Source organism: Suncus etruscus, chromosome 4 (genome assembly GCF_024139225.1).
Source record: "Suncus etruscus isolate mSunEtr1 chromosome 4, mSunEtr1.pri.cur, whole genome shotgun sequence".
Taxonomy (NCBI): domain Eukaryota; kingdom Metazoa; phylum Chordata; class Mammalia; order Eulipotyphla; family Soricidae; genus Suncus; species Suncus etruscus.
The window spans coordinates 105,129,968-105,142,456 of NC_064851.1; the positions used below are offsets into that span (position 1 = coordinate 105,129,968).

A 12,489-nucleotide genomic window follows, 5' to 3' on the forward strand; every position below is an offset into this window, starting at 1 on the left:
GTAAAAAAAAAAAAAAAAAATCATCTTCCACCATAGAAAAAGACAAAGCAGTGGTGCTTTCTTTCTCTATGTCTCCATCTCAGCTGAGAAGTTGGCTAAGAGAACTCAAGAGCGTCCCCCAAGTGATCTTTCTGGTTTTCAGACCACTGCAACAGGGTGCCCAGCCCAGCAGTGGGGGTGGAAGGGAAAAGAAGGGTTGGAGACTGCAGGGAAAGAAAGGAGGGGACCCTACTTTTTTCCAGTTGGTCTTTTTCTTTTTATATGCAAAATACAATATGGAGTTTATTCAGCTAGATGAGACCCAAGTCTCATCTAACAAGGACCCCAATTCCCAATTCAAATTTCCAAGCAGTTTATACAAGGTTTACAAGCTTTTTTTCCCCCAAGCATTTCATTGGTTAATACAAACAGCTCATCCTTCACCACATATATGACTGGCCCATTTCCATTTGCACACAAGTCACATCATTTCTTAGGACTGATGTCCCAACTCATTGCTAACTCAACTTTGTGTCAAGGGATTCAATTCCAGTGGAACATTCTGAACCCACTCAGTTCCTCTATCTCAACAGAACAGGAAGGGTCCTGCCTTTTGGAGGGTAACCATCTTCCCAATAAATCGCAGTCATGCCCAACACAAAGGGAAAGAGGAGGGGCACCTACTGTATGTTTTCTAGATCTTTTCAAAAACATGCAGTTGTTCCTTGGCCATATACATGAAGATTTACAAGAAAGGTGATATAGTAGACATAAAATGAATGAGCTGTTCAAAAAAAAAAAGTCCCACCAATGTCACCATGGAAAAACCGGATGTGACCAAGCATGCTGTTGGCATTGTTGCAAAGAAACAAGGACAAGATTCTTGCAAAGAGAATTAATGTTCAAATTGCGCATATTAAGCACTCTAAACATCGAGACAACTTCCTGAAGCGAGTGAATGACTGGAAAAAGGAGGAAGCCAGAGAGAAAAGGACTTGGGTTCAGTTGAAGCACAGCCTGCTCCACCCAGAGAAGCACACTTTGTGAGAACCAATGGAGAGAAGCCTGAGCTGTTGGAACCCATTGCTTATGAATTCATGGCATGAAAGGTTTTTATAAAATAAAAGATTTCTGAACTATACAAAATAAATAAATAAATAAATAAATAAATAAATAAATAAATAAATAAATAAATAAATAAAGTAAAAACAGGGAGGGATGAACTCACCTCTGCCAAGGAGTTCCAGCGAGTAAGTGACGTGGTCCTTGACCTGCGCTGTCAGGTAGGCACACTTGAGCGCGGTGGTAAGGATGGATGTGAGCAGCGTCCACCAGCCTTCGCTACGATAGTCGCACATTACGTAGTCCAGCAGCCTGCAGGACCGAGGAGGGCTGGGCTGGACTGGGGAGGACTGATTAGGCCCGCACTATCCTCCCTTCCCACATGTGGACACCCCCCCAGAGCACCACTGAACTGGGGTACAGTATCAAATCTTCAGTCTACAAAGTTTGGCAAAATAAGCCAGGCAGTCATCAACTGACTCTACCATGAGGAAAAATGGAACTTAGAAGGGAAGTTAGGTGGCTAGAGTGATAGCACAGTGGAGAGGGCATTTGCCTTGCATGCAGCCGACTCGGGTTGGATCCCCGGCATCCCATAGGGTCATCAGAGTCTGGCAGAAGCTATTTCTGAGTGCAGAGCCAGGAATAACCCCTAAACACTTGCTGGGCATGGCCCAACCCCCCCAAATACACATCCTTTCAACAATTATGACTCAAATTTGCACCAAAAAGGTTCTTAGAAGACCAGTAAATAAATCCAGGGTGAATGGGACTCACTTCAAAGCTTTGGTATAGTCCTTCGCATTATAATATTCCTCTCCCATCTGAACCACTACAAAGGAAAGACAAACAAATAAAGACTTGGGAGAGTGTGCTGGGGAATGAGGCCGGGCTGCTGAGAAACTGGGCATGGTCCAGACACCTACTGAGGTGACTCTTCATCCTTGGACACTTGTACTTCTTAAACTGCGCAACTGCATTGCTCAGGAGAGTGATTATCATTTCCTGTGGGGAAAGAGACCACAGTGGAGATGTGGCACTAGAAACCACCCTAAGTTTTCCTGCAAAATTATAGGGGAAAGATTTTTAAAAAATAAAAGGGGACCAGAGCAATAACAACGTGGTAGGGTGTTTGCCTTGCATGCTGACCCAAGACGGACCTGGGTTTGATCCCTGGCATCCCATATGGTCCCCCGACCCTGCTAACAGTGATTTCTGAGTGCAGAGCCAGGAGTAACTCCTGAGTACCGATGGGTGTGGCCCAAAACAAAGTATAAAAATTAAAATGATAAAATAGATAAATAAAACTGGAGCCAGAGTGATAGCACAGTGGAGAGGGTATTTGCCTTGCTGTCCCAGGTTTGATCCCTGGCTCCCCATGAGGTCCCTGAAGTACAGAGCTAGGAATAACTCCTGAGCACTGCCAATTGTGTTCCCAAACTAAAACCAATCAACAAACAAAATAACCAAACTTCATGGGATATTTGATGACGACTTACAGAGTGGATAACACTCTTCTCCTTCAGCTGAATGGCAAGAATTCCCACCTTCTCTTTTTCAGGATCAGAAAGATCAAAACCTGCGTAAGGGAAGACACAGTTCATGTTAGAGGGGGCCCTGAGCCAACTCCTCACAGGAGCAGTAGACATGAGCCCTCCCTGAGTCCTTCTCTTGAATGTAAGACCCGTCGCGTTCTGAGACCATCTGGAGCCTCAGAGGTGCCCAGCAACATCTGTTCCAACAGACAAGTCTCTGTGACCTGTGTTCTGAGAACAGTAGGGGAGTTCAGAATTCTGCTAAGTGGACTCAAGCGCCCCTAGACCCACGTGCCCAGGATCATTCCTAAAACAGTGCACACTGCTCAACAGACCCAGGGCTACACAACATATTAGCATCTCAAGGCACATGGGGAAAACAAATGTCAGGATAGATAGGTGAATATGGCTTTAAAGTGTCACCTCCTCAAAAAAAAAAAAAAAAAAACAAACCAAAAAAAAACCCCTGCAAATTTAAGAGAAACTGAAAGAGTGGAAACAGATTTGAATGCCTTATTAGCTATGTGGCCTTAAATGACAGGTATAGGGTTATTTGCCTTGCAACACAGCTTACCTGGGTTCGATTCCTGGCATGCCAATTCCCCAATTTTTGAGCTTAGTGTCGGGAGTAATCCCTGAGTGCTGCCAGGTGTAGCCCCAAACAAAACAAAACAAAACAAAAAGACAGATACCCTGTGTGTTTGATTACAATTCAGAATAGTACATAATGATATAGTGATATAAATGACAATGACAATAATAATAAAACAACCATAGCTGGAAGGAAAGAGCTGGAAAAATTCTAAAGAGATGTGGTCATGCACCACACAGTGGAAAAATGGCCATGGTCTTGTCTGCCTGGAGGCTGGGAGAGGCAAAGAGGTAATTACTCAGTGTTCCTTGCCGCCAGGCCCTCTGTCCATGGAAGTCAAGGACGCCTGTCTGTGTCTCCAAGGGATCAGGACTGGGGTACGAGATGGAGGGCTGTGAAGAAAAACATGCACTCAGTAAGACTGTTCCTGATTCATCATAACCCAAGTTTCTTAGGGACTTTTGAGGGGCAGAGTGATAGCACAGCTGGGAGGGCATTTGTCTTACACGAGGCCAACACGGGTTCGATTCCCAGCATTCCACAGGGTCCCTTGAGCTGCCAGGAGTGATTCCTGAGCATAGAGCCAGGAGTAACCCATGATTGCTGGCAGGTGTGGCCCACAAAAGAAAGAACAAAAAAGTTTGCAGAAATGCAAATACCAGCATACTTTAAAATATCAAATTAGCCACTGATATGCATCCTTGGGTTCCCAGGCCAGGCCCATGGCTGGTGCCAAAGCCCTCCCAGAGGGAAAGGCCCACAAGAGAAATGACTAAGAGATGTGCTCCTGGGCTTGATCCAAGCCCTTTCCTGGAGCATCTTGATGTCTTCCGCAGCTGAGCACCAGAAGGAAGAAACAGCCTCTGCAGCCCTGACTTAAGAGGAAAAGCCTTTTGTTTCTTGCCTTATTTTTTCCTTACCTCTATTCCTGAGCTGGTAGTGGATCATCAGACAGGTCCCTGAGTCTACATTTGGCTCCCAAAACACCCTAAACTCTGCAGTGAAATCAGATGGATTCTATCCCAAGTCTGGGACAGAAGAGCCACACTAGACAGGCAACACCAATTTCCTCAGCCCAACAAGAGGAGGAGGAGACTTATTTCCTACAGAAGAGGGGAGGCTTCCGGATACATACCTCATGGCTGCAGAGGGCTTTTGCCAGCTGCTTCCGCTCCTGTGCGTAGTAGGCAGCCTGCTGGTAATAGAAGCCAGGGTTCTGCGTCTGAATTGCTGTCAGTCCCAACTTGATGGCTTCATCAAACAGATCCCCAAAGGCCTGGAATCTTTGGGAGGGTGGAGTTAAAACAAAAAAGAATGATGAGGCTGGAGGGATGGCATGGAGGTAGGGCGTTTGCCTTGAGGGCAGAAGGACAGTGGTTCGAATCCCAGCATCCCATATGGTCCCCGAACCTGCCAGGAGCGTTTTCTGAGCATAGAGCAGGAGTAAACCCTGGGAGCTGCCAGGTGTGACCCAAAAACCAAAACAAAAACAAAAACATAAAAAGAATAAAAAGGGGCTCGAGAGCACAGTGGGGAGGGCCTTTGCCTTGCACCTGGCTGACCTGGGTTTGATTCTTAGCATCTCATGCCTGCCAGAAGTGATCAATGAGCACAGAACCCCAGAAAGCCTCCAATTGTGCCCCCACAAAAAAAATAAAAACGAATGAGGAAAGAGGAACTACAGAGGTCACAGCACCAAGAAATGCTATTTAAGAACTCCCCCCACAAAAGATATTTATTCTTTCATTTTTTTTTGGCCCAAGCTGGTGGTGCTCTGGATTTCCTCTGGGCTCTGCGCTCAGGGATCACTCCTGGTGGGCTCAGGAGACCATGTGGAGTTTGGGGCTCAGGTTCACGCCAGGTAAACATCCTACACGCTGGACTATGGCTCGGCACCCCAACAGGGATCTTTGCTAAACTCTAACACCAGAGTCCACACCCACGCCTTCGCCCTGGGAAAAGCCACCAAGGTGAAGACACACACTGTTTGGACATCCAGGCCGCGTGCTCGAAGGACAGCTCGGAGCTACCTATTTTCTTCTTACACACGTCGATGTGTTTGCGGAACTGAGCAATGGCATCTAGTGGGGTGTTGTGTTGGAAACACAGCCTGCAGATCTGCAAAACAAGCACAAGGGCACCCCAGATCAAGGGGGACACTGACAGGCACCTTCAAATCAAGAGGGACATCAATATGCACCCCAAGATCAAAGGGACATTGACTGTCACCCCCAAATCAAGAGAAACTGACAGTCAAATCAAGTCACCCCCAAATTAAGGAAAACTGACAGTCACACCCAGATCAAGAGGAATACTGATGGTCACCCCCAAATCAAGAGGAACACCAACAGTCACCTCAAAATAGAAGGAAAGCAAAGCCAAGGGCAAATGCAGTATAAAAAAAAGCATAACCTGTGAGACCGTCTGGCTATGTTAACAGGACACCAGTTCCCTTCTCCCAAGTTCCCGGCAATAAAAACTGCTACTTCCCCAAAAGCAAAATTTAGTAATAGTCAAAACTCAGATCCCTTAGTACAGGGAAACACTCTAATTGTCGAAATCAATTCTCCCCTGTAGAAAAACTTTAAAAGCTATATGGGAGAAAAAACAACAACAGGCTGAGTGGTAGGGCGCTGACCAGGACAGACCTCAGTTCAATCTTCGGTGTCCCATATGGTCCCCCAAGCCAGTAACAATCTGAGCAGCATAGCCAGGAGTAGCCCAAGTGTCAACGGGTATGTCCCAAAAAAACAAACAAACAAACAAAAAACCCAACAGCAATAACAAAATATCACGTTCAATTAATGTACAGACGGGCTGAAATGACCCATCTCCAACGGAGTAAGACAAAGCAACTTCCAGTTTTAGAATTGCCAGAAAGTGCAACCTCAGGCCAGAGGAACTGCACAAAGGGTATTGGCCTTGCACGCAGCCAGCCTGGGTTGAATCCTTGGTATCTCATATGGTCCCCGGGATCCACCAGGCGTGAATTCTGAGTGCTGAGCCAAGAGTAGCCTCTGAGCATTGTCAGGTGTGGCTCAAAAAAACAACCCCCCCAAAAAAATGCAATTTTTTCTCGTAACATAACCAATATTATCACACAAGGATTATAGAAATGCAGGAAATTGTTCTGGGATGCTACTTCAAAATGCAATAACTTACATGCATGCAAGGCCAAAGGCAAACCAGGATACTTAAGTTAATTCACATGTTCGTCACTAGCTTTAGTTGACTATTGTTTTTTTCTTGAGTTTTCTTTCTTTTTTTGTTTTTTTGTTTTTGTTTTTTTGGGTCACACCCGGCAGCACTCAGGGGTTACTCCTGGCTCTATGCTCAGAAATCGCCCCTGGCAGGCTCAGGGGACCATATGGGATGCCAGGATTCAAACCACCATCCTTCTGCATGCAAGGCAAATGCTTTACCTCCATGCTATCTCTCCAGACTCAAGTTTTCTTTCTTAAACACAAAAAAATACATAAAAAAAAACCTCTCATCTACCCGTGTTCCAATCATCAATTTCTCTTTCCAAAGAGAACACACATATGGTGAGTTCCCTGATATGTTCTAGAGAAAGACGAGTCTGTGCAAATATTCAGAGTGAAGTTTGGGGCCAGAGCAGTGGCGAAAGCGTTAGAGCATTTGCCTTGCACATGGCTGAACCAGGACGGACCTCAGTTCAATCCCTGGCTTCCCATATGGTCCCCCAAGCCAGGGGTGATTTCTGAGCGCATAGCCAGGAGTAACCCTGAGTGTCACCAGGTGTGGCTGGTGACCAAAAACAAACAAACAAAAAAAAGAGCAAAGTTTTTATACAAGTATCATTATAATTAATATGATCCTTTCTGTTGTTGCTATTCATTTATTTCTGGAACACACCCAGCAGTGCTCAAGGCTTACTCCTGCCTCTACACTCAGGTATCACACCTGGCAGGGTCTGGGGGACCATCTGGGATGCCAGGGATTGATCCCCAATCTGCCACATGCAAGGAAAGTATCCGACCTGCCATATATCTTTCAGACCCCTCATGCATCACTTTCTTCATCTAACAATATATCTTAAGATAAGAACCTATACTGATACTCAGAACTATCTCGTTCTGAATTGTCCTACATCTGTACCGAGTTATACTAACTCCACTAGACCCCTTATTGCGGGGACATTCCTAACGGTTTCCCATGAGAAGATACAAGAAACAGCTTCTCATGCACTCCCTGAAATGCAACTGCTAAGGCAAAGAACAATCACTTTAAATCTGTACAATAATTGCAGAAAGGTTGTCGACACAAGCTCTCATCTCCAAAGAGACAAATTCTCATTAATCTGGAAGAAGAGAAATTGATTACCTTGTAGTTTATAAATCCTGCCATGGTCTTAATTTCCAGAATGTTCATCTCATGGGCTCTCAATTCATGAATGAGATTATAGGCGGTCCGGTAGTTCCTGATACACACATGTGGGGTTGTGAATCAATATGAGGGAGACTGTGGACTATAAAATTATTAAAAATAAAAGCTAACAGTGATTCAACATCTCAGCTGTGTATGCCTGAATCTCTGGTTTCCAGAAAAATAATCAACTTTTCAAAAAGTATGCATTGGGAGCTGGAACGATAGCACAGCGATAGCACAGGGAGGGCATTTGCTTTGCATGTGGCCAACCCGGGTTCAATTCATGGCATCCCATATGGTCCACTGAACTGCTAGGACAAGGAGCGATCTCTGAGTATAGAGTCAGGAGTAATCCCTAAGCACCACCAGGTGTGGCCCAAAAACTAACAGACAGTAAGAAAAAAGAAATTTGTGGGAGGAGTAAAAGACTTTCCATGTGGGGCAGAACCAGTGGCCCCATGAAGGTTCTGTAAATGACACACAATGTCTCATCCTAAACATCTGCAGAAATGGACAGAACAGATGCTGAAAAGTGAAACCAGACAACTATGCATGATTTTGTTGAAAATCTATTAAAAAAATAGGGGTAGGGGCTGGAGAGATAGCATGGAGGTAAGGCATATATAGAAGGTCGGTGGTTTGAATCCCTACACCTCATATGGTCCCCCGAGCCTGCCAGGAGCGATTTCTGAGCGTAGAGCCAGGAGTAACCCCTGAGCGCTGCCGGGTGTAACCCAAAAAAAAAAAAAAAAAAAAACCAATAGGGGCAATAACACAGCAGGTAGGGCATTTGCTTTGCACACAGGTGACCCAGGTTCAATCCCCACCATCTCATAGAGTCCCCCAAGCCTGCCAGGAGTGATTTCTGAGCACAGAGCCAGGAAGTAACCCCTGAGCACTACCTAATATGGCCCAAAAAACAAACAAACAAAAAAAAAAACAGACACCGTAGAGAGAGTACAGAGGGCAGGACACTTGTCTTGCCTGCAGTCAGCCCAGGGTCAAGCTTAGGGGATCCTGCGTACCTCCTAGGGTGAGGCCTAAGCACAGAGCCAGGAGTAAACTCTGAACATTGCTGAGAGTGGCCCCCAAGATAAATTAAATGCTACTTTTCTTTTTGGGGGGGGGGTAGTTTTCTTTTCAAAACACCACAAAACGCCACCTTCTCAAACAAACAGAAGTTGAAATTGCAAAGGATCAAAGCACCTGACAGTCCCTTACCACCACTAGGGGTCACTCCTGAGCACCTGCCAGATGTGGTCCTAAAACCAAAAAAAAAAAAAAAAAAGAAAGAAAATAAAATCCTGTGGATTTTATTAAATATCCAAATATGGAGGTCGGAAAGATAACAAGTGGGTAGGTTGCTTGCCTGCCACACAGTCAACCCAGGTTAGATCCCCTGGTACCCAGATGGCTCCCTAAGTACTGCCAGGAGTGATCCTAAGCAGAGTCAGAAGTAAGCCATGAGTCATCACCAAAAGCAAATAAATAAGTTAAAAAATAATAATAACAGGGCCAGAGAGAAAGAATGGAGGTAGGACATTTGCCTTGCATGCAGAAGGACAGTGGTTCGAATCCCGGCATCGATATGGTCCCCCGAGTCTGCCAGTAGCAATTTCTTTTTTTTTTATTATTTTTTTTTATTTTTGGGCCACACCCGTTTGACGCTCAGGGGTTACTCCTGGCTATGTGCTCAGAAATCGCTCCTGGCTTGGGGGGACCATATGGGACACCGGGGGATCGAACTGCGGTCCGTCCTACGCTAGCGCTTGCAAGGCAGATACCTTAACTCTAGCGCCACCTTCCCGGCCCCAGGAGCGATTTCTTGAGTGTAGAGTAACCCCTGAGCGCTCCTGGGTGTGACCCAAAAACAAAATAATAATAATAATAATAATGGCCAGAGCAGTAGGGCATTTGCCTTGTACACGGCTGACCTAGGATGGACCCATCGCCCAGCGTCCCATATGGTCCCCCAAGCCAGGAGAGATTTCTGAGTGCAGAGCTGGGAGTAACCCCTGAGCATCATCAGATGTGGCCCAAAAACAAAAACAAACAAAATAATAATAAAAGTGATTAAGACAATAGGGGAAAATATTAATATAAGACATGATAGTTTAGGTCATGAAATTTAAGTAAATTAAGCCCGAATCCGAATTATTTCCAATAATAAAATGGAATTTTCTTTTCTTTTTTTTTTTTTTTGTTTTGTTTTTGGGCCACACCCGTTTGACGCTCAGGGGTTACTCCTGGCTATGTGCTCAGAAATTGCCCCTGGCTTGGGGGGACCATATGGGACGCCGGGGGATCGAACCGCGGTCCATTCCTTGGCTAGCGCTTGTAAGGCAGACACCTTACCTCTAGCGCCACCTTCCCGGCCCCTTTTTTTTGGTTTTTTTTGGGTCACACCTGGCGGTGCTCAGGGGTTACTCCTGGCTGTCTGCTCAGAAATAGCTCCTGGCAGGCACGGGGGACCATATGGGACACCGGGATTTGAACCAACCACCTTTTGGTCCTGGATCGGCTGCTTGCAAGGCAAACACCGCTGTGCTATCTCTCCAGGCCTGGAATTTTATTTTCAATATCACAAAATGGCAGCCAGGGATGTGGCTCACTGATTCCCAACAGTGAAATAATAAATAAATCCTGAATCTAACCCACATAAACATTTTGAGATTAATGAGAAGTTTAATTAAGATCATAAAACTGGTGTCCCTGGTGTCCCGGCATGTGGGCGAGGACGGCATGCAGCATGCTGGGCTCAACTGGGATCCGCTCGGCTCGGGCTGGGCTACCCAGACTCCCCTGCTCCACCCGCTACTTCCCGCCCACCCATTAAAAAAAAAAGATCATAAAACTACTACTAAAATTGTCACTTACATAAAGAACATCTTAGTTTGACTAACTTGTATAAACTTACTTCAGAGCATTTTGAGTGTCCTGTTTCAACTCACTGAAGAAAGCTATTTTGAACTGATGTCTAACAAACAAAAGCTGAAAGAATAGAGGGGAAAAGGCACCATTACACACAATCTCTTAAAAGTCTGAAAAGCATGTCTGCGCTGGCCTAGGACAGACCTTGGTTCGATCCCCCGGCATCCCATAAGGTCCCCCAAGCCAGGAGTAATTTCTGAGCATAAAGCCAGGAGTAACCCCTGAGTGCTGCCCGGTGTGGCCCAAAAACCAAAATACAGGGCCAAAGAGATAGCATGGAGGTAGGGCATTCACCTTGCCTGCAGAAGGATGGTGGTTCGAATCCCAGCATCCCATATAGTCCCCCAAGCCAGCCAGGAGTGCTTTCTGAGTGTAGAGCCAGGAGAAACCCGAGCGCTGCCTGGTGTGACCCAAAAACAAAAAAACAAAAACAAAAACTAGGCCAGAGCAATAGCACAGCAGTAAGGTGTTTGCCTTGCAGGCGGCCAACACAGGGCGGACCCCGGTTTGAATCCTGGCATCCCACATAGTCCCCCGAGCCTTCCAGGAGCAATTTAGCCAGGAATAACTCTGAGCACCGCTAGGTGTGACCCAAAAGCCAAAAAAAAAAAAAAAGCTCAAGTCCAATGAACAACAAATTATATAGTTCAGAAAGAAGCCAAAATATCTAACTTTAAAAACTTTCAGTGAAGAAATTAGTTTTTAGGAAGTTTTAAAAGTACAAAAAGTCACTTAAAAACTTCAAGTGTTAAAGCCATTTAATAAGCTCAAAACTAACCAATGATACGTCATTTAGGACACTCCCTGACTTCCAACTTCAAGAAAATGCCTACCTGGTGGGTGGTTTTATTCAAAAACTCCTTATGAGACTTCACCCTTCGGATCTCAGTGTAGTAGTAAGTCTGGGCATGTTCATAAAAGGCATTTTCTAATCTGTTAAAAAATAAGCAGAACAATAACAATCACATTCAAACACTAAAATTCTTTCAGTGAAACTGTTCTCAAGAATCCTAACTGTGAGAATTAAAAGCACATTCCTGAGGGTGCAAATTTAAAGAAAGAAGCAAAGGACTAGAGCGATAGTACAGGGGTAAAATTGACCCGGGTTTGATTCCCCACTTGCTCATATGATCCCCCAAGTCTGCCAGGAGTGATCCCTGAGAATAGAGCCAAAACAAAACCTAAAGGAAGCAAGAAACAGTCCAGGTTTCTAGATTAAAAAACTAGTTTCCCACCCCCCACAAACACACCCAAGCCACTAGAACTTAATTATAATCCAAGAAATACCTGATGAAAAGAACTTCTAATTAGGGGCCAGAGTGGTAGCATAGCAGGAGGATGCTTGCCTTGTACTTGGTCTAACCTGGGTTTGATCCCCAGAATCCCCTAAGGTCCCCCAGCCCCATCGGAGTGATTCCTGAGTGCAGAGTCAGGAGGAACTCCTAAGCACTGCCATGTGTGGCCCAAAGCAAGCAACAAAAAACAACAGAGAACTCTTAAAATTCTTCCAAGCTCTTATTGTAAGCTACGTTAAATCTGAGGGTTTGGAGAGGTAAGGTTATTCAAATCTCAATCAAAAACATGTGTCCAGGTGAAAGGGCAGGTAAGAGGTGGTGCCCAAGGACTTCTTTTACTTTTTATTTTTGTTTTTTGGGTCTTACCTGGAGCTCAGGGGTTACTCCTGCTCTATGCTCAGAAATCACCCCTGGCAGGCTCAGGGGACCATATGGGGTACCCGGGTTCAAACCACCAACCTTCTGCATGAAAGGCAAATGCCTTACCTCCATGCTATCTCTCCAGCCCCAACTTCTTTTATTTCTGCATCTGCTCTTAGGACATAAGAAAAATCCTTCCCATTAAGGCTGGAGAGATAGCATAGCGGTAGGGTGTTTGCCTTGCATGGTTCAAATCCCAGCATCCTATATGGCTCCCAGAGCCTGCCAGGAGCGATTTCTGAGCACAAATCGAGGAGTAACCCTTGTGCACCACCGGGTGTGGCCC

General features: G+C 45.4%; 1 protein-coding gene across 4 annotated transcripts in view; it reads right to left on the reverse strand.

The window, feature by feature from the left end:
* The window catches only part of TRAPPC11 (trafficking protein particle complex subunit 11), a 41,319-nt gene that overhangs the window by 18,892 nt on the left and 9,938 nt on the right, over nucleotides 1-12,489 (reverse strand). For all 4 annotated transcript variants that reach the window (XM_049771418.1, XM_049771417.1, XM_049771419.1 and 1 more), the window contains 10 exons: nucleotides 11,322-11,421; nucleotides 10,475-10,548; nucleotides 7,513-7,609; nucleotides 5,153-5,286; nucleotides 4,304-4,451; nucleotides 3,467-3,560; nucleotides 2,541-2,620; nucleotides 1,968-2,046; nucleotides 1,819-1,873; nucleotides 1,208-1,353 (listed from right to left, as the gene is read on the reverse strand). In XM_049771418.1, coding sequence (XP_049627375.1) covers nucleotides 1,208-1,353; nucleotides 1,819-1,873; nucleotides 1,968-2,046; nucleotides 2,541-2,620; nucleotides 3,467-3,560; nucleotides 4,304-4,451; nucleotides 5,153-5,286; nucleotides 7,513-7,609; nucleotides 10,475-10,548; nucleotides 11,322-11,421 — 1,007 coding nt within the window. The remainder of the gene's footprint in view (nucleotides 1-1,207; nucleotides 1,354-1,818; nucleotides 1,874-1,967; nucleotides 2,047-2,540; nucleotides 2,621-3,466; nucleotides 3,561-4,303; nucleotides 4,452-5,152; nucleotides 5,287-7,512; nucleotides 7,610-10,474; nucleotides 10,549-11,321; nucleotides 11,422-12,489) is intronic.